This window comes from Symphalangus syndactylus, chromosome 2, assembly GCF_028878055.3.
Source record: "Symphalangus syndactylus isolate Jambi chromosome 2, NHGRI_mSymSyn1-v2.1_pri, whole genome shotgun sequence".
Lineage (NCBI taxonomy): Eukaryota > Metazoa > Chordata > Mammalia > Primates > Hylobatidae > Symphalangus > Symphalangus syndactylus.
The window spans coordinates 15,313,004-15,334,293 of NC_072424.2; the positions used below are offsets into that span (position 1 = coordinate 15,313,004).

A 21,290-nucleotide genomic window follows, 5' to 3' on the forward strand; every position below is an offset into this window, starting at 1 on the left:
CTGATTATTCAAATGAATTGATAGTCTTGAGACAGGAAATCTGGCAACAATGGAGTCCTGAACATTTAAATCCAAATGCGAAGTTGTGTGTGTGTGTGTGTGTATGTAAAACCTAGTTACCTGTAAGAGAGGAATTCCTAAGAACTAATTATACTGTTGGATCACGGTTGACAGCTAGTTTCTGGATTAGTAAAAAGAATGAAATATACACATCATGACAAATTGGAAAAGGATCATTCCCTAAAATTTTAAGGGCACAAATCACTGTCATTAAGTGACTGAAATGGCTATAAGAAACTACTTCCTATAAGGGAAACCTACAGAGGATACAGTGACCCAATACTGTTAAAACCATGATCTCTTGTAAAAACTGTAATCTATTGAAATGCAAACAAAAATGATATGGATGGAATATTCCTATAGAAGCAGTTCTTTGGACGCATTTTGGTTTTTTCGTGGAATATTCCAAGAACATTAGAAAAAATTTCTAAAGGGTCATCTGAAGCAAAAGAATTTCATTGAAACGAAGTATATGTATACGATGAATCACAAGAAAACGAATCCACTGTCTCTTTTATCTGACTACGCAATAGCATAGTTTCCCAGCATGTACTAGGGCCCAGTAAATATTTACTGACGTAAGCTCAGTTGAAATAAATGTAATTGAACTAACCTAGTGTCGGCAGATGTGTTCTTGGGTAACATCCTTCTGACATCACCTTGGAATAGATTGTGATTTTTATGAAATCTAATGTGAGAAGAAAAAACATGATCTCAAAATGGGCAACATCAGATAGAATATGTTTGGCCAGTTTACAAAAAGTGCTGCGAGTCACATAGACGTTTACAGATATCCTGTGTATATTCACAAAATGTAGATGATTTCGATGCCTTGCAGCTCAGCGTCAACTCTCACACGCAAATATTTTCCTTCTAGCGGATGAGATAGGGCCTCAGCGCTGCGGACTCCAGGCTCCTTTGCATTCGCTCTGCCGAGCCAGAGGCCGGAGGCAGGCGGACGGAGGAGCTCGCCCCAGGTGGTGCTGAACCACCGGCTTCCTCCAAGCTCAGGCTTCCTTTACCGAGGTTTTGCCAAGAACAGGTGGCTGCAATCTATCGGGAGCGAGAATCTGCAATTTGCATGATACTCCCGCGGCTATTCTCTCGGTGCAGCGCCCTCCCAGCCCCTGCGCGGCCGCAGGTGTCAGGGCGAGGAAGTCCGTGGGCGCCCCCGCCGCGCGTCACGGTTCCATTCAGAGCAAGCGGCCGCGTGCTAGCCGGTGATCCAGCCACACGCTGAACCAATACAAACTATTAACAACAAAAGAGTGTAGGGAAGCGCCTTTGCCTCCCTCACCTTCTTTGCCTGGTCTCGGGCCTCGGATCTCTCCTGAGCCGAAGAACTGCCTCACCGCGCCCAGTTCCCTCTCCGCGCGAGACACATAACTCTGCCACCGGCCGGGTAGCTGGGCGCAGCGACAAGCTGGTCGCGCCAAGCTCGCGGCGAGCAAATTGGAGGCTTTACCAGCTACAAGCAGCGCCATTGCCTGCTTTATACTCCTGGAGAGGAAGTGCGCGGCACAAGGCACGTCGTAGCGTGAGCTGCTGTGGCCAAGCTCAAGCCGAGCCCAGTGCCGGGAATGTGCCGCTGGGCACCCGGCTCGCTCGTTCCCAGAAAGCAATCGCTTAAATGGCGAGGCCTGCCTCCCAGTCTTTGTCTTTCTCCGCGCGGACTCTGGAGCTGGATTCCAGCCGGGGTGCGCCCCTGCCCGCGCGACGATTCTGGGCGAAGGAAGGAGAGTGGGCGGGCAGCTCCAGCCACGTGCAGTCTGGGCGGCGCCAAGGTCCCGACCTTTAACCCCTGACCCCGGTCCCACACTCCACGTGGAGCGAGCCAGACTTATGCAGACGGACGCGTGCAAGTCTTTCCACCGAAAAACCTGAAAACCTTCCGTGCGTTATCATGCCGGGCAACCAATCCCACCAAAGTTAGCAAAGATGTTTAAAATGTTTTATTTTTTTCTTTTTTAAAAATATTTACAGATCTGAACTCTTCCCTTTTCGTGCCTACCCATCCTCGGGATGAGGGAAACGAAAAGAAGCAATTTGGTAATTGTCCAAAGCCTCTGAGGGCCTGGCTTGGCCGAGCGTGTATGCATGTACATATATATAGGTGTATATATGGGGGAGGAGTGTACCTGGTTTTGTAGGTGTTTTCCTGATTTTTTTCCCTACCAACCACAGCCTGTCTGGCCAAAACTCCCTTTCCCACCACCACCCGAGAACATCCCACTCCGAATGGTTTTCAAAGCGTACTGGTTCGGTCTAGGTAGAAAGCAAGCTCTCTGACTTAGGGAATGCCGATAAATACCCGAAATAATCAAAACAAAAAGTAGGGCAGAGGCCATAAATAAGAGCTAATGAATACACATGGTGTATTTCTTCATATTTCTGGAAACACGCCGCCTTGCTCCGGAGCCCTGCTTACAGTACAGTCCGCGCCCGGCTCTGCGGGCAGCTGGAGGCGGCCTGGGGCGCAGGCGGGCGACGCAGAGCGGCGGGCCGGTCAGTAGTCGAGCTTGTTGTAGAGGTTGTAGAGAGGTAAGGCCGAGAGGTTGCTGCCGGGGTAGTAGAGCGGCGCGGGAAAGGCGAGCGAGCGCGGCACCGGCACGCGCAACAGCGAACTGTCCCGGAACACCAGCGGCATGCCCACCAGAGTCTGCGCCGACGCGTGCGCCATGTTGGCCGCCTCCAGCTCAGCCGAGAGCTGCCGCTTCCACTTGTTGCGGCGGTTCTGGAACCAAGTCTTGACCTGGGTCTCCGTGAGCTGCAGGCTGGAGGCGAGGCAGGCGCGCTCCGAGCTGCTCAGGTAGCGCTTCATGTCGAAGGTGGACTCGAGCTGGTACACCTGGCTGCGCGAAAAGACGGTGCGCGTCTTCTTCTTGGCCGCGCCCGCCTGCCGCTCAGCGCCGCCGTCCCGCGGCCGCTCGGACCCCGGCGAGGGCGAGCCCGCGGGCAGGAGCCTCTCTTTCTCTTCTTTAAAGTCCGAGTGCGAAGGAGAGAGGAAAGGCGTGCGCTCCGAGCCGCCCGGGCCCGAGCCTCCGCTGCCCTTGGGGGTACCTGAGGAGCGAGAGCAAACAGAAAGGCCATGGAGTTGGTTGGGGAGCCTCCGAGACCGCCAGCTCTCCCTGGGACCATGCGGTTGGCAAGCGCCTGCAGCCTTGGTCCCACCTTACCAATCCCCTCCTCTTATCCTTCTCACTGGCCCCCCAAACCCAGCACCCCGTCCCTTAAAAGCGACAAGAGAGGGACCCAGCTACTTGGAGTATGGGGTCTCTGTGCTCCCACCTTTATGAACGGGCCAGGGGAAACAGGGAGAGGAGGTCTGGAGGGGGAAACATTAGCATGGTTTTAAAAGGCGCATTTGCCTGGTAGTAACTGAGCTGGAAGAGTTCCTCAAGCTTTATAGGGTGGCATCATTTCACAGGCTGTTTGTTTGGAAATCATGCTAAGGACTAACGCAGGGCTCCCCTTGGTCAAATGTTGTAAAGAGGAACCGTCTCTGAAATGCACCATTGTCAATCATCTTGGAGTGCTAATCATTCCAAGGAGGAGAGAGAGAGAGAAAGGCAGAGATACGGAGCGAGTGCGGAAGAAGACTCAGAAAGAGATTACGGTGGAGACAGACTGCCCAGACCCGACTTGCAGATCTCCACCTCGTGTCCGGAAAGAAAGTACCAGATGTGCAAAGTGATTGAGGAGAGCCGGGTGTAAGGCCGGCCGCGTGTCCCTCTCGCTGTGGTCCACTCTCTTAACAACTCAGCCTTCCCCAATAAGCCCAAGCCCGCACGGGTCTGTGTTCGCCTCCTCCCAAGGGCCCACCAGGCGGAGGAGGCACCACAGTGCGCGCCCTTCTCCCCGCGGTCCCGAACCCCAGGCTGCCGCAGCTCTGGCCAGAGGGGGCCCGGCGCGGGAGTCTTGGCGGGGCGCTCAGCCTCCCTTCCCTCGCGCTCGCTCGCTGCCACACTGGCGACGTGCGATCCTTACCCAGGCAAGGAAAAGGGATGGGGGGATGGTGCTTGGGGCCCTGCTCCTTAGGGCCGTGCGGATCTGGGCAGAAGCAGGCGGGCGCCTTCCAGCCGTCATCCGGCTCCTCCTCCTCCGAGGACACGGACAGGCTGCGCTTCCTGGCTGGCCAGCCGACGGGCTCCCGCGATGCCTCCGAGGGGCCCCCGCCCAGGATGGACTGGATGGTGAAGCTGGAGACACCACCGGCCGCCGGACACCCCTTGCCCGCGTCTTCTTTGCTGCCCATCCTGGGTTCATAAGAAATCGGAGGAAACCAAGAACTCCCTTTAGAGACGATCTGGGTGATCTGGGTGGAAGGTGGTGCAGCAGGCAGGCAACGGGGAGGGGCGGGGAGGGAATCTAGGGGGAGGGGGCGCCGCGCCTGGTGAGGCGTCCCTTCCGTGCCAGGGACACACGGGCACCGGACGGCTGCGCGGGGGTTCCTGCCCGCCTGGCTCTGGGTGCGCCCGCCCAGCACCGGTGCAAATGCCCCTTCCCTGCCCGCCAGCTCGCCGGGTCTCCGGCGGCGCGGAGGCGGCGCGGCCTCATTTGCATAGAGGTTACCCGAACGCGGCCAATCGCAGCGCCGCCGAGCGGCCCCGGAAAATTTCAAAACGCTCCGGCCAGGCACACAGCGCCAGCGCGCCCCCAGAGCGCGCCGAGGGCCCGACGGGCATCAGCGGCGTCTAACCACGGGCAGCCAGGGCTGAAAGCAGCTGCAGATTCTAGCCCGGGTTCCTGGCGGCTGCGGCGACTCCAACTCCTTGGACCCCTTGGACCCCTCTCTCCAGAGGCAGGGGCGGTGCGGGACTCGGAGCTGGAGTGGCTCGACGCCTCCGCAGGCGACGGGTCTCCGCGCCTCCCAGGGGCTTGTACAGGCTGCTCCACGATCCTCCCCCAGCCCTCCACCCCTTCTAGCCCCAGTGGGCGGGCAGAGCCAGCACTCCTGGGACCGTGGCGCCCTGCGTGGGGGTGAGGTGGGTTAGGAGCAGGCGTCTCCAGGCGGACGCTCGTCCTCTCCAGCATGGCCAGGAGCCTTGGGAGCAGACAGTCCCCTTCCCTGTCTGCAGACCTCATCCCTGTCACAGGTCCTACGGACCTACAGAATCTTTAGCGGGAGGGAGGAAGCCCTAAGACCTCTAGTCAAGAGATCTGGGTTCAAATCCCGGCACAACTATTTACACACTGCGTGAACTTGCACAACTCATACCGATTAAAGCCTCTCTGCCCTCATAGTTGAAAATAACTTCTCGGATTGCCTCAGGTAGGGGTTAAAAACCTCGAAGCACTAGCAGCGCGTAGTAGGTACTCCATAAACCTGGCCGGGTGGCGCATGGCCCACCCGTGTTTTAAGCGAATCTGTGTTTTTGTTTTGTAAATATTGAAGGTTTCCGAACTGCTGCAGAAATAGATGTTTTGCTCCCAGGAAGAAGATAAGGAGCTGGTGACAGGACTCGGTTTTAGAGTTGTGCAGACTCGACTCAAATCTCGGCTGGGTGATCTTGGGGAAGATATTTGGAAATTCTGAGGCTCGGTTTCTTTATTCCTAAAATTGGAGGAAGCAGTGCCTCCCTCGCAGAGGCTGTTGTGAGGTCAAACTACCCAGCACCGAGCCTGGCACACCGTGGTGCTCAGTAAATAGTGATTCCCTCTGTGTTCTCATAGCCCCCTTCTGTGCCCTGGCTCTCGCCCCTTTAATTCCTAGATCAGCTGTTACCCGAGCGAGAATTAGCCCAGCCAAGCAAAGCGGTTTGGGGCCACCAGTCGTCTGCACAAGCTTCCTGGAAACTGAAGTGAGGCAAGGCCCGAAGTGCTCAGGCAACCCCGCCCCCTCAAGCTGTGGCCTCTGGACCTCTTGGCCAAGAGATTCCGGAAGCCCTGTCTTTAGGGTGCCCCCCAAGTGCAGCCAAGGGTGAGTGGAGGCTCTAGAATCAGTCCCCACAAATGTCCAGACGCTGCACCATGACGGTGCAGTTCCTTCCTCGCCTGCGCCGCGCCCAGGTTATTAAGTAAAGCGCTTATAATATCATTAGCCGCGGTGAGTTACCGACTGCGGCCCTGCCCGTGGCAGAACTCTCCCTACTTAACTCCTCGAAGGGCTCGTTAATGGGCTAATTGATTAGGAGTCGGCCGCGCAGCCGGGGCAGGGGCAGGCGAGGAGGCGGGGGCCAGGGGTTGCGCGCCGCGGCGCGGGAGGCCAGCGAGGGGCAGGTGCCGGCCTCCGTCACCGCATTAACCTCTTCAGGGCTCGGCGGCAGGGTCGAGACACATTACAAATGGTCAGCTTTAATCATGGTGTCAGCTCATTAACCCGGAAGGACCTGGCGCTGAAATACAATTTGCGCGTTCTCCTCTGCGCCGCGGCGGCGCAGGCTCCCGGGCCACGTCGCAGGGGGTCCCGCGTGCTCCCGCGCTGTTGGGGGGCACACGGGAGGTTCAGCGAAAGAATCGTCCGATTCTCACTAACCATCCGCTTCTCGCAGACATCCTGAGCTAGGCGCTGACTCTGGAGTCAGGGTCAAGGCAGCCCCGAGGGGAACTGGCCAGCTAACTCGGGGAGCAGTGCCAGCCACTCCGCTGGGGAAGAAAGCTGGGGGCAGGTAGGGAGAGTTGGTCGAACCTTCTTGAACTGTAAATACTTCGTGCCGGGAACATGCTGGAAGCTCCCCATCATTCTTTGCTTTAATCCTGATGGCAAACAAGTGACACAGATCTATTCACTCAATGTACAGGCCAGGAAACTGAGGCTCAAGAAAACAAGAGACTAGCCCAGGCAGAGAAAGCAAGACTCGTGCTCAAGTTGTCCCACTGCCAATACATCGCATTTGGGAGGAGGGAGAGAGGAGCAGACACTGTCATTGAGCTTGGAGGATGGCTGCGGGGGAGACTGTGAGGATCCTGCTGACTCGGGATGGCGGGGGCGGGTATATGGGTGGGCCAAGAGCCCAAGGAGTGATCTCTGTCAGGGCAGGAGACCTCGAGGTGGGCCTCGGAAAAGCAGCTCCCAGGCCCTGAAACAGTGGGAGACTGGGGAGTCGACCCTTGCAAGGAGGAAGTTATGAAGCCTTGTGTCCCTGTCTCTCCTTCCCCTAGGGATAGTTTGGGAAGTCAAAAAGATCCATCTTGCCTTGTATTTCCTCTGCCCTGTCCCTCTAATCGCTTCGAGGGTCTGATCTTCACCGAGGCACTTCCTCTGCTGCCACACCCGGCAAAGGACGCATTAGTTCGCATGAAGGCACTTGCATAAACGTCTACGCACACTCACACATTCATTCAGCAAACGTTCACTGAGTTCCTAATAGTGTGTGCACTTAACCAGGGAAGAGACGGTGGTGGGCACAGGGCTGGGGCAAGGAAGGCTGTGGTGGAGACCCAGCTCTGCAGCCTGACTGACTGCAGCTCCCCTGAGCTCCCCTGGATTGATAGCCCGAGGGACCTCCCGCCCCTCCAGCACCTATAGCCGTCACACCGCAAGGACGGGAGGGACAAAACCTTCCTTGCCACCCCTTTCTAGCATATAGGGATCTTCACCGGGAGCACGGAAGCCCAGACGTCCTCTCCTGGGCCCAGTGTAGCTGCAAAACTCACTCCCAGGAACACTCAGTTCCTGGAACCACCACCCACAGACACCTCATGTCTCTCCCCTAACGACTGGCAATCCTTCAACTCAGTGCTATCCCACACCCCGCCCACCCCCCTAGCCTTGGGATAGCTCCGCCCAATCCTACTCAGTTTAATACCCACACCTTGGAGGATGGCCCCTCTTCATCTTTGGGATCGACCCCCTGTCTCACTCTCCTAGGAATTAGGCATAACCAGGTTCCAAGGAATGATAAACTTTCTGAGCCTGAAAGAACGCTTAAAGTTTAGGTCCCGAGATTATGCCACTGCTCAATATTAAAGCGGCCCAGAGCAAACTTGCGGAGGAGCCTAATAAAAATTGATCCTCTCTGCTCTGCGGCAGTTGGGAAATAGGCTGGCTGAGCCGGGTAATAGTAGAAGAAGGCTCCCTCCGAAATGACAGATGAAGTCATAAACAAGTTTGATCTTGGAATCAAGCTTCGATAAATATTAAACACAGTCTGCCCCCCCCCACGCGAGTGGATTATGATATATGGCGCGTCCAAACTTTAAAATAAGGAAATACCAGAGAAAATGATCTCAATAAATTTTCTAAGTATAAACGTTGATTATGTTTCGATTTTCATTCAAGGGCCTCTGCTGTTCGTTCTTTGGTGCAAATGACATCTCACAATAGGCTTTTGGGGAAAAGGGCTCCCTATTTGAAAAAGAGAGCCCCAGAGGTGTACAATTTATGTAATCTGCGGCTGGAAAATGAATTGTGTAATTTATTGGAAAACAGAAAGTCATGAAGATTGGATCAGCATAGCCGAATCCCGAAACTCCCCACCCCCTTCCCCCCCCACATCCATCAAGTTCCAATTAACAGCCTAACCAGAGAGCTTTAATGGGTTTCCAATCTAGTGGCCTGATAGACTCATCAATTCCTCTGGGAGAAATTAAGAAAATCGACCGCCCCTTGGCGACGCAGTGTCATTCCTTTCTGCAACTATATGTCAAATTAAAAACACAATTAAAATTTAAACTGTTTCAATCAAAGGGTGCCCTGCAACCTATGTTTCACTTAATAGAACTTTGATGAAAATCTGATGCGTGCACTCCATCACCAACGGGGGCGAGGGCGGTGAAGGAGCTCACGAAAGAAGGGGATTCTTTATATTTCTTTAAGACATTAACGCTTGGGTGAGGCACACCGGGTGACTCCACCTCACCGCTCCTGCCTCAGTGATGGGCGCAACGCGCTCTCTCGCTGGCTCTATACCTCTCCCAGGCCTAAACCCAAAGGGTTCCTTTTGGAACCCCGGCAACTCAGACTTTGGGAAGTTTCCCCCGGAGATGCACCGCCGGGAGCAGCAGCCAAGGAAGAGATCTGGGCGAGTACAACTCATGCGCACCTCCAGGGGACTCTCGGAGAAGGCGCGCTGCAGTCTCCAGCTATCCCTTCCCTCGGGTCTCCGGAACTGCCCTCTCGCTCGAGTGATACCCTTAGGGGTCCTGGAGATGGAAGAGTAGGGAGGAATCCCAGGCGCATACATGGGCCCCAGTGAGGACGAGGGTTGTGTCTCTATCCAGGACCCGATTACCCACCTCAGCCTATGCTCCCCACCTCGTGCACCTTCAGGGTACTCCGCGGGAGAGACACACCGGGGACAAGTGCAGCCCAAATCTCAACCCCAGACTCCGATCGGAGGCACCCGGCAGGGCTCAAAATACATCCCGCCTAGTTGTTCTCGTGGCTCTTTCCTCTCTTCCGCCATCCTTCCCCCGCCCCCCAGCCCCCAACTGTTTTCAGGTCAAAAGGTCAACACCATCCACCCTGCACAACGGCCGTGCACACTTCCAGAGTCCTAGGCCCAGAGGCAAGGAATCGCTCACACCTCAAAGCCCGGGTTAGGGGGTGGGGGGCAGCGAGAGGGCGGGGAGCCGAGAGTGGGAGCCCTGCGGCTGGCTCCTGCGGGGCCACGTGTACATGCGGGGGCGGATGTTGTCCTCTGGGAGTGCCCAGCTGCGCTTTGGACCCCAAGCAGAGGTTTCTATGAGGCTCCTGGTTCTTACACCCTGACCCCATCGCACGCACCCCGGTAGACAGGTCTTAGCCTCTTTGCGGAGTCTACATTTGGACCGCTAAGCAGAAGACGCCCCCTGGCTGGGTCACTGAGCCGCGGGAAGTGGACGACCCGAATAAATGGGGCAAAATGGAATCGTGGAGGGCAGGGTAGCGCCCAGCAGAAGCTCAAGCCCCACGGGGACTCTCAAGGGGAGTCCAGGTGCCCCGCGGGCGCAAGGGGGTGAAAGCAGCAGCGCGTGGCCCTCGCCCAGGTGGCGGGACAACGCGAGGCTTCGTCAAAGCGCTGGCAGGAAGCAGTCGGCAGCACCGCCCTCCCGCCCCCAAGCCTCCGACCCTAGTCTCCATCTCCCAGGCCCTAGCTGGCCCAGAAGGCCGCAGAAGAGAAAGCAGGTCCCACTGATCTTTTCGCCTGCTCCTCTTTCTCCCACCTCTACTTCCAGCCTCTCACACAAGAAGAGCGCACGCACTGGGGTTCTCACCGCGTGGCCTCTGGCTCTGCGGTGCCGGGAGCCTGTTGAGGGGGCGTCGCGGCACAGAATGAGCGCCCGGTGGCGGGGGGGCAGTTTATATCTGTCTTGCTGTTGTTTGATGTACACACACCCACTCTATTTACTACCAAATAAAAGAAATACATCTGTGTTGCCAACAGAAACAGTTCGCGTGCCGGCTCTGTGGTCTCCCAGGGTCCAGAGAGGCCTCGGGGGTGCTCAGAGCGGCAGAGCCTGGCACTGTAAGGAGGCGGACACTGAGTGGGATCCCAGCCTACAAGAGCATGGGGGTCTGCGGTGGGATGGTGGCAGGCTCCACTAGTTTATCCCAGATGGCTTGTGAGGAGGGATTTCGAGGCATCACGCTCCAAAGGATGTTCATTCAGGCTTTCTGCAGCAAAGGTGGGAGCGCCACCTCACTCTGCCCAGTCCTTTCCCAAGATTCTTCCTAGTTTGCCTAAGCCTAAGGCCATCAGAGAAAAGGGTCACTTCGAACAAGATGTGTGTGATTACGTCTGTGCCTTAGCAATGGTGGTGAAGCCAAACACATTTGTGATTGGGTATGCTAGGAACCCACGGAAATGGTGTTAGGAGGTCTACAGTGTGTGAATGTGTATGGTGAGTGTTTATATCAAATGTGAGTGTATCCTGTGTGTTGTTTCCATGTGTGTCTCTTTGGGTGATGCAGAAAGGATTTAGCCTGGAAGCTGAAGTCATTTGCATTGACTTGAAGATTAATTGGGGTGCAGATGGGGAAGAATCTAAAGCTAGGGTTGGCAGAGAGAAGCTGGTCTCCAGTCTGAAGGAGGGGTGAAAACACAAAATTGAGAGTGCCAGTTGAGTGTCCTAGGAGAGAGGACATGGGATGCCCTGTCTTCCCCTAGGGAATGTCCAGGAGGAATTTTGTGTAGGCACATTTACTTTTCCCAAAAAAGGCCCCTTTTGGTGAGTGGTGGCAGCAGCTCCCGGTAATCTTTGCAGAGGCAGCAGGGAGGGGGGCATTCCGGGTGGGGGAAGAAGACGGCCAGCTCTGGAGATGTGACAGCCCCACTAAGTGCCTTCTTGGCTTCTCCTGGCTTGAAAACCACAGAAAAACTTGCAGCTGAGCTTAGGATGCTTTGTGTAGAGTGGCTTCTGTGCTCCACAGCCCCGCACCCTGGCTCAACCCCCTCGCTTGCCCTGGGATAAATATGGTGACCCCAGACAGGAGGGAAGGGGACATTTCCCACCTGGGCCAGCTTCTAGGCTCACACAGCCACCAGTCCCCAGGCCAAGTTGGCACCACCTCCCTCCCCCGGGGCGCACATCACTGTTTGGGGGAGGAATGCTCAGGGGTCCAGGGCAGTGGGGCTCCCCAACAGGAGGACAAGGGAGGCTGTAGGAGCAGGACAAAGGATAAACTGTGCTTGTGGAGAACCAGTTACTTCCCGACTTTGTAAAGACTTGGTCAGTCAAGAACCGTTTTCTAGAATCCAAACACAAATAAAGAAGCATTTTCTCGGCCTTTGATAACATCGTGTTCTGGCTGTAAAAATCGAAGAACGTGTTTGCTATTGCAACATTATTTTTAATGAGCTGTTATTGGCCTGTCCTGCGGTTGGTATTGCCAACAGTAAAAGGCATCACCATGTTTGTAGGTAACACAAGGAACAACATATTTTGACCCGAATTTCTGTTTATTTTTCATTTATGACACATGCCCTCATTTTTATTCCAAACCAGAGGGAAATAAAGAGAGATCTATCTTCACTGGGGTCTAGGCTAAAATTTTGCCATAAATACGCATGTCGGTTTATTTGGAGGGCAGTTTTCCATTAACAGAAAACTATACTGGACGTTTCAGCCACAGTAGAATCAATTGTGTCAATTGAATTTGAGGAGCCTAGCAACGCACTGCGAGAGGAAAGGGAGGCGTGCAGGCGCTCCCCAGCGGTCGCGCCCTATGGCTGCTCTCTGGAATCTTTTCAGCCTCTGGGTTCCTCATCTCCCCCTTTCGGCTCCCCAGCTTCAAAGGTGCCCCGCCAGGAATTGTACGTGCAGACCCGCAGCTTAAAGGCAGGCGGCCACACCCGGCCAGCGAGTGTCGCCCAGGCACCTGCTTATGTCGGGCGGACCCACCCTTCCAGGCGGTTCCGGCGCGCTGTGCCTCCGCAGGCTGCTCACTAAGAGCGCGGCGGCCTAGAGCCCAGTAGCGCGCGGGTGTGGTGTGCGCTACGCTTCCCGGCCTCTGCCAGGACAGGGTGGGGGATCTAGAGATGCTGCCCAGGAGGTGTTGGGCGCCAGGAGAAAGAGAAGAGCCTGGCATGGAAGAGACAAGGTCTTCTCTGTTGCAGCTGCCGCAGCTAGGTAACCTCTGTTCCCTCACACTTAGCACATCAGGACCGCGCCCATGCTCAAGCCGCCCTGGGAATCTCAGCTCCGCAAGCCCTGCGGAAGTTCCCCTCTCCTGGAAGTGGGAGCCGCTGTCCCAAGAGCTGGCTGTCCTCTTGTGGCCCAGCCTTTCCTAGCCTGACTTGGCAATCGGCCTACGGCTGCAGCTAAACTCTGAACTCACTCCCTTCTCCCCTCCAACCAGAGCCCACCAAAGTTAACCAGCTGACGAATGCCCAGGGATGCCCTGCCCAAAAGCTGTCGGCTCCCAAAGGAACCCAGGTATAAGAACAAAACGGGAGGCTGCAGACCAGTGTTCGGAAGTACCAGCTGTCTCTGGTATCTCGCCTCGCGCGCTGTCGCTTTGCTCAATTTCGCAAACTAGATAAGCCTAGGTCCACTCCCCTTCCGCCCAGCATTCTTCCCTGCTCGCTGGGCGTTTCAGGCCGCGGAAGGTACAGGGGAGAGAGTGCCTCTGGTCGCGAACAAAGCCGCCTCTGTCTCCACCGCCTCCCGGAATACAGGGTTGTGCGTCCAGGTTGTACTTAGGGAGCGCAGAGGCAGTCAGCGAGCAAGATAGAAAAGAGTTTTGGAGACACTTGCTCTAGGGAAAATCGTCCAAACTTACACACTCTGGCAACACGAAAAGCTTTTCTTTTCTTTTTAATTAATTCAATGTCACGACAACATTAGTGTAACAATATTTTGTGGGTTTTTTTTTTCTCTTTTTCTTAAAAAGGGACTCAACCCAGGCAGAGGTGAGGGAGATGAGGGGAAACAAACTATCGCAGAACAACAGGTGTACCGACAGAAAGAAAACAGATTGGGTGACAGAGCCAGGAGCCCTGCGGAGTAGAGGGTGAACTTTACAAGAAATCTGTACATTTATCAAATAAGTTAAAATTCGTCTAAATTGATTGTCCTTCACTTAAAGCGCTCCAGTATGCCTAACTTACTCCTTTGAGCATCACTACCTAAGCCTGTTTCTTTCTTTCCCCCTTTCCCCTGCCTAATTTTTTTCTTTCTAAATGAATGACCATGATTATACAGTGAAAAGGTCTGTTTCCCACGGTGGAGGAGGAAACAGCTTTCTCAGGAGATTTTGTACAATATTGCACAGGTCAACGTACAACAATTACTGCAGAACATGAAAAGTAAGAGGAGAGGATAAAAGATATCATACTAAAAATACTGAAATTACTCTCTCAAAACAGGGAACAAAGTAATAATAGTAATATTAATAATAATTTACAAATGAAATTCTCAAAATAAATGCTACTAATAAATAAGACCACTTAGACCAGGCCAGATATGGAGCTGTCTCAATAGTCAGAGTTCTGATTTTTGGCTGTCTTTTCCCTTTAAACACTTAGAGAATTCTTCCATCACAAAGTAAGACCGATGAAGAGGCTAATTGCGACAGACCTCTCCAGAAGAGAAAAGCGGCCTGAGTCGGGATTTTACGAGAGGCTGCTCATATTCTGAAAATTAAGGTGGATAACTGATTTGGGGGTTGGAAGAAACATACCCAGAAATCCAGAAATAAAAGTACTATCATATGAATTCTCTCCCTCTCTGGATTCTGAAAACAGTTCTACAGAAAATGAATAAACTAGGCCGGGCGCAGTGGCTCACGCCTGTAATCCCAGCACTTTGGGAGGCCGAGGCGGGCAGATCACGAGGTCAGGAGCTCAAGACCAGCCTGGCCAACATGGTGAAATTGCGTCTCTACTAAAAATACAAAAATTAGCCGGACGTGGTGGCACACACCTGCAATCCCAGCTACTCGGGAAGCTGAGACAGAGAATCACTTGAACCCGGGAGGCGGAGGTTGAAGTGAGCCGAGATCGCGCCAGTGCACTCCAGCCTGGGCGATAGATAAAGCAAGATTCCGTCTCGAAAAAAAAAAAAAAGCAAAAAAGAATAAACTAGAGGGATTTAGGTTTTGCGATTATTTTCTTTCTATAAAAATAAAACCAAAAAGCCACAGCGCAATGGAAATTTGGAAGGGAGGGCTGCACATTTTACAAAAACTATCGGCCGAAATATTTGACCCGGAAATTTTGTCTTGTTCCTGCTTTCTCTAAATATAAGCCAAAAACCAAAAGTAAGAGGGGAAGCGCCTCCAATCCATTAGGGATGAATTGCACGAAAATGCATTGCAAATACTTACAAAATGCTACCGACTGGGGGAGGGGAAGCCGAGGCTGCGCGCCGAAGCCCCACTTCCTGAAGGCCGCTGGACTTCTCGGCGCCCTCGGCCCGGCCCGGTCTCCTCCGGGGTCCGGACAAGGAGGCCGGGCGCTCCCTCCCCCACCCTTCTGGGGCCTCAGACCGGCCGTAGCAGCGGCACGGAAGAGACCACCGGGTGCGAGTAGTAGACGGGGTGGGGGAAGGTGAGCAGCGGTTGGCTGACTGGCACCGGGGCCCCAGCAGCTGCAGCCGCCGCGCCCTCGGCCGCCGAGTTCTCGTGGTAGAGGATGGGCACCCGCACGATGCGCTGCGCCGCGGCGTGGCTCAGGTTGGCCGCCTCCAGCTCCGCCGCCAGCTGCCGCTTCCACTTGTTGCGGCGGTTCTGGAACCAGATCTTGACCTGCGTCTCGGTGAGGTGCAGGGACGCGGCCAGGCCCGCTCGCTCCGAGCTGCTCAGGTAGCGCTTCATGTCGAAGGTGGACTCGAGCTGGAAGACCTGGCTGCGCGAGAAGACGGTGCGCGTCTTCTTCTTGCGGCACGCCGGCTTCTTCTCCGGACTCTCGACGCCCTTCTTCCAGTCCTCTGCGCCCGGAGTGGCCGCGGCCGCCCCTACGCCCGCCCCGGCCGCGCCTGGCGCCGCTTCGCCTTCCTTCTTGCTTTCTTCGGAGTCGCTCTCCTCCAGAATGATCTCGTCCGGGCTCTTGGAGTCCAGCTCCTTGTGGTCTGGGTCGGCCTTGAGCAGTGGCTCCGGAGAGTCGCGGTCCGTGCCCGAGGCAGGGGAGGAGTCTCTCAGGAGGGCCTTCTCCGAGGCTGGGGAGACAGACAGACGGACGCACACACATGCACACCGACACAGCCTTGAGCGACGCCCGGCGCCTGGGGACGGCAGGCCCGGGACCCGCGCCGGCCTCCAGGTCCCAGGCCGTGAGGCCTCACCATTCCCGCGGGCTGCCTCCTTCTCGGCTGGGCCAGAGAAGGGACGCCAGGTCCTGGGATCCCCCTCCTCCCGAGGACAGGCGAGCAGATGGTGGCAGCGCGGCCACCTCCTTCCATTCCCTCAGCCTCCTCACCAGGGGCCGGCAGAACGGTTTCCCTTTCGGCTTAGGCGCATTGGAATCACCCCCTCCTTCCAGGCCGTGTCCCGAGCCTCGGCCGTCCGAAGCCTCATCGTGCCCGGTTCTCCAATTCCACTTCTTTTCTCACCAAGTGGGATTGGATTAAGGGGCAGCGCAACCCAGCGCCAGGGCAGGCCAGGGGCCGAAAAAAAATGACCGAACAGAGGGTTTGCGGGTGCTGGGGTCTCAGAGCTGCCGAGGGAAGCAGCGCGGGGCGGGGACGGGACGGGCGCGCAGGGGGACAACGAAAGTTCAAAGAGAGGTCGGTACCTTCAGGTCGCGGGAGGTGGCCGCCGGCGGGGGTCAGGGTGTAGGGGTACCACCAGGCTGGGGAGCGCTCCAAGTAGTGCGCGGGCAGGGCAAACCTCTGCGCCGGGATCTCAAAGCGGGGGAAAGCCAGGTCGCCCACCTGCGAGAGCGCGAAGCCCGCGGCACCCTCCAGGGCCCCCTTGGCAGCCGCGGCGGCGGCAGCGGCGGCGGCGGCGGCAGCCGAGGCTGGCGCGAAGAGAGTCCGTGGGGGCGGCTGCGGCTTAGGGGGCGGCCGGTGGTGGTCTCCGTTGAGCAGGTTCTTGATGGAGAACGGGGACTCCTTGGGAGCGGGTGGTGGGGGCGGCGGCGGGGGGGGCTGTGCGCTGGCGGTGCCGGGAGCGTCCGGCCCGGGTTCCGGCATGGTCCCCTCTCCTCCGGGTCCCCGGGAGGGAGGGAGCGGGACAGGCGGGCGGCGGGGCGGGCAGGCGAGAGGCCGGAAATCAGACCATAAACGGAACTCAACTATGGGGCGCAAAGTCGGGGGCCGCCCCAGGCGCAAATCCAACGGCGGGAGGGCGGGGTGAGGACCCAGTCGGGCGGGCTCGCATGGGGGAGGGGTGCAGAGGAGCGGGGAGCGGCCCTGCCGCGGCACCGAGGGATCGAGGCGGCTCGGCTGAGGCTGCGGCTTCCGCGGAGGAGGCAGCAAGAGCAGTCCCCGGCTCGAGGCTGCGTCAATCCGGCGCCGGATGCTAATGATGAAATCAAAATGTCATCCAAGTTAAATGCGGGGAGTATACGGCGATTGGGCGCGTACAATGGCAAATGGGATTAGGCAGGCGAAGGCTCAGCCGAGCCCCGGCCCCGCAGCCGCCTCCGCCACCGCCCCCTCCTCGCCTTCCCTCGGATTTTGGCGCTTTGGCTTCGGGCTATAAGAGCCCGCCTGTTATTGGCTTTATATAGTCCAATTAGGCGGCAAATGAGGACAAGCCTATTAGCACAAAAGGATATTGGCTCCCGCTAAAGAGGCACTCGGAGCGCTCCTGCGAGCGCAGGAGGCGAGAGAGGGACGCGGAGCAGGCGGCGCCCCTGGCCGAAGCGCACTGACAACCGCGAGCCCGGAGACCGCGCCTGCCTCTCCCCCCTGCGGCGCAGGGACCCGCTTCCCGCCGCCAGGCCTGCGGGAGGGGGGAGGGGCGGACCAGGCCCTCCCGGGTCACCTCGGGGTTATCTGCGCTCGCAGCTGCCGCTCCCCCGCCCCCTGGGGCTGGACAGGGGCCCGCCGCCCCCACGCGGCTGGAGAGCCACGCAGCGCCGGCCCAAGAGGCAGGACGTGACTTCGGCCCGCGGAGAACTCATCACTTTCCTACCCTTTGGGGTCCAGCGACCTCAGTATTTTTCCTAAAGCCTGCTAGGAAGGGTGAGGCCAAGAAGAGTGGGATTTGTGTTCCCCACCCATCGTCCAGCCGATAGTAAGGGAATCCGGGTGTAAGTCCTCGCACTGCGTCTTCGGACTCAGAAATCCGCGTGGCCTCGACCTTTAGCCCTGGAAAACCGAAGAGTGAGCCTTCCCCCGGGACCAGGAGTGGGTGTGCCTGTGTGCGTATGCGCGCTGACCCGGCCAAAACCCGCGCGTCACTCGGTGGGGCTGCTGGGGCAACAGCTTCTCCGCACCGACGGCTGCTCTTGGAAGGGCACCCCTCTGCTCTGGCCGCCGGTGCCCAAAGCTCGCGGATCAACTCCGAGTCTGTGACCCCGGCGACAGCACTTTCTCCCAGGAAGTCTCTCCGGCCGGCTGGCGTTTGGAGCTGCCTAACTAACGCTTTAATAGGGGCAAGGTGAACCGAAGGCGCAGCGGCGTAGCTTTCTCCGCCGCGGCAAGCAGCGGCATCTGCTGCGTGTCTCGACGGCAGCCAAGTCCTTAGAGAACCACACTGGACCTTTGCAGAACTGCTTAGTGAAAGGACATTCCACTCCATTGGCTTTAAAAACAGCTCCCCGGTTCGCACGAGAAGCCCATGAGGCAGACATTTAATACTCTAAATTTAAGCATCAAGTAAATCAGAATTGTTTGTGAGGTCCCCTCCCAAGAGACAGCTTTCTTATCAGAGAGAGGTGACAAAACTGGCCTCACCCTCTTCCACCCTGGTGAAGCTCCCGCACACGAGGGCTTTTTGGGATCCCTTCACCTCCCCGCCGCTTTCTTTTTCGTTAGATTGAGCCTCGCCTAATTCGAGGCCGCCCTGCATTGGCAGACGTGACCGTGTGGGGTCCCCACTTGAGACGTAGATTTTGTTTTTCGGTCCTGGGGCGTCAGACCCTCCCCCACCAAATCTCGACGGGCATATGTAAAGTTTCTTTCTGCATTCATCTACAGCAGCGAACCCCATTTTTGCTTTGGAAATCTGGAAACGTAAATGGCGCTTCCATAAACAATTACTGTTATTACTCCCTTGAGTTTACACAGGGCTTTACTGGAATGCAAAACGCTACGCCATCCAAAATTTGGGTTGGAACGGATCACTGCCCTGAGACCCCAGCAGGGTGGGTCTCATACTTGGATTTTGTAAGTGGAAACCCGCGCCCAGAGAGGAGGAAACTGGGCCTAGGTCGCCCAACCGCTGCTGGATACCCAGAGGTCATTTTCCCCCAACCGCAGAAATAGCTCGATGCACGTAGGTCTATGAGGGTTGGGTGGGCACCGCCTGCATACAGCCTGCCACGCGGCCGAGTATGCGTGGAGAGACCCCGGAGTGTATGCCTGTGTGTTTTGGGAGCTCCGCCATTCAGGGCAGACGCATGCAAACTTGGCTAGAGTTCTGACGCACGAAAGTCGCCTTTAAACTGGGAATGCTGAGGGTTCTGTCTGGGGAGGGAGACTCGTGGCTGATCACAACTCCAGGGCTAGACCCAGATGGGGAGGGGACAGGCCCAGTGTGGCGGGAGAAGAGTGCAGGACAGCCGCCCGCGTCCCTGCGGTGCGGCTACCGGATTCCGGCTTTCCGGTTGTCGCCCCAAGTTCTCCGGTTGACTCCCCTCCCAGGGGCGCGCAGGGGCGCTGTTGTGTGCTGGTTTTGGCCAGGGAGAGGAGCTTCTCCAGTGTCAGCACTCCCAGCCCATCCTCTCAGTTTTAGGGATTGCTGGGCTCGAAAAGCGGGATGTATTGAGTAGATCTTTCCCTTCCCCTTCGAGAAAGCTGGTGGGAGTCGGGTCTGGACGCGGACTCAGCCCTTCACTCGCCCTCTGGCGAGGGGTGTTGCCAGCGTTCCTGCGCTCACGACTCCATTCAAAGTCAGGCAGACAGCGCCCTCTATGGGACAGCCTCTGAACCAAGCCTGCAGGTTCCGCTGGAGAAACCACTGTCCCGGCGCAGGACGTTTAAAAGCCATTGAGGTCTCGCTCTTCGCCACCGCAGTTAGAGAACAAAAGCATTTTTTCTCTTGATCCCGGGAGAAGAAGTGGGTGAAATCGCCTTCAGATCTCTGCTGATCTTTACCTAGCCACGACAGGAAGTGGTCTCGCCTGCCTGTCATCCTCCTTCCCGCTTTTCCTGCCTGTTTTAGGGCCCATTCTGTGGTCCCTGTCTCGTTCTATCCTTTAGGTGCCGGTCCTAACCTCAGGCTAGGTGTTCTCCAGGAAGGACTCGGGGAGGGGACGGGCCTGCCTCATTCGTCTTCCCAGGACACAGCGCCGTCGGCCAACCAGCGGACGAAACGCTTGTGCTCAGAAACGCTTGTGTTAATGCCTGACTGCCTGAGTGAGACGAATGAATGAATGGATGAATGAATGAACGGATTCACAGTTCCCTTACAGAGAATTGGCCCACTTGATTAGGGACCTTCAGATAGCCTGATCATACCCAAAAGCTGTTTTTAAAGAGTTTAATGAAAATCTGAGATCTTTTGATGCTGCATTTTACAAAACCTAAAGGAGCCCAAGGAATAGGACCTTTGGGGGACCTTTCCCAGGTTAATCTCAGGCAAATGGGCTGTGAGAGCGGGTCTCTATACCACCCACCCTTGGGACAAGAAGCCAAGAGGGCAGAAGGGGCCTGGAGAATGCCAGTGATTAACACCCAACTTTTACACAAAAGCATGAGGCCTGATACAGGAGTGCTTGGCATGGCGTTCTCATCTGCCCCAGGCCCACCACACACACAAAGCACATACACATTTGTGCAGACACACAAGTCAGTAAGCAAGGCGCTTCCCAAAGGAGGGGAGCATTTCCATATTTTTCAGTACTTCACCTAAGAGAAGGCTGCTTCCTTCCCTCCATAGCCATACTACAGTCCTTCTCCTTGGAGCAGCTTCCTGGCACAGCCCACCTCCTTATCCATGGAGAGGGTGGTGACTGCTTAGGCTTCTAGCCAAAGCTGCAAAACTCCCAGGCGGGAGGCCCCCACAATTAACATAGAGAGTTTGCCCTGGTCCTGATGTCCTCATTTTACCACCCACCTCTTCTGACCTGCAGGTCCTTGCTTTGAAGGCAGAATGGACAAAAGCCTGGAATTGTGATCCTGGGGAAACTGTGCTACCTACACATGCTACACAAGCTCTTTACTGGAACTTTCCTGGAAAGTTCTCTCCCATCTTTCTCGATGCCACCAGGAATGCTGCCAATGATGTCTCCCTCTGACTAAAGACTGACCCTTAGAAAATACACAGCCCTGGGAGACAGGTCATAGCCAAGCTGTGCCTGATCACATATGTTTCCTGCATCACATACAATGTCCTTAGAGTGACTGAATGTCTTACCCTTTCATGACAGTGAGGGTAACAGTTATATAGAGGTAATATCGGCTCACGGTCATTGAATCTTTATTAGAAGCCAGGCACTATAACTTGGTGAGGTAGGTACTATTATTATTTCTGATTGATAGATGAGGGAACTGAGGTCCCGAGTATGACAAGGAAGAGCTGGAGAGAGTACTAAAACATTTAGCCTCATAGGGTTGTTACAAGGACAGGGCTGGCATACAGTAAGTGCTATGTAAGTCCTAGCTATTGTGCTGTTATTCCTCATTCATTCATTCTTCAAGATGAACCCACAGGCCAAAGTCTGTTCTTGCAGTGTTGCCTTGAGAAAGCTAACACAGTTCTACAATGGAGAGATGCCTCAAGAGTTGCTTCCTTGCTTCAAGGAGGCCTTACTCTTCTA

General features: G+C 56.0%; 2 protein-coding genes across 2 annotated transcripts; both read right to left on the reverse strand.

Annotated features, from left to right (window-relative positions):
- Window positions 1–1,997: 1,997 nt before the first annotated feature.
- HMX2 (H6 family homeobox 2) lies at window positions 1,998–4,558 on the reverse strand. Its single transcript, XM_055242635.2, has 2 exons — window positions 4,048–4,558; window positions 1,998–3,120 (listed from the first exon to the last, which is right to left on the reverse strand). Exons 1-2 carry the CDS (start codon window positions 4,313–4,315, stop codon window positions 2,567–2,569), a joined length of 822 nt encoding a protein of 273 aa, XP_055098610.1. The 5' UTR covers window positions 4,316–4,558; the 3' UTR covers window positions 1,998–2,566.
- Window positions 4,559–13,221: 8,663 nt separating this feature from the next.
- Window positions 13,222–16,635, reverse strand: HMX3 (H6 family homeobox 3). The gene is made up of 2 exons (XM_055242643.1): window positions 16,155–16,635; window positions 13,222–15,579 (listed from the first exon to the last, which is right to left on the reverse strand). The coding sequence occupies exons 1-2, from the start codon at window positions 16,552–16,554 to the stop codon at window positions 14,906–14,908; spliced, it is 1,074 nt and encodes a 357-aa protein (XP_055098618.1). The 5' UTR covers window positions 16,555–16,635; the 3' UTR covers window positions 13,222–14,905.
- Window positions 16,636–21,290: the final 4,655 nt, after the last annotated feature.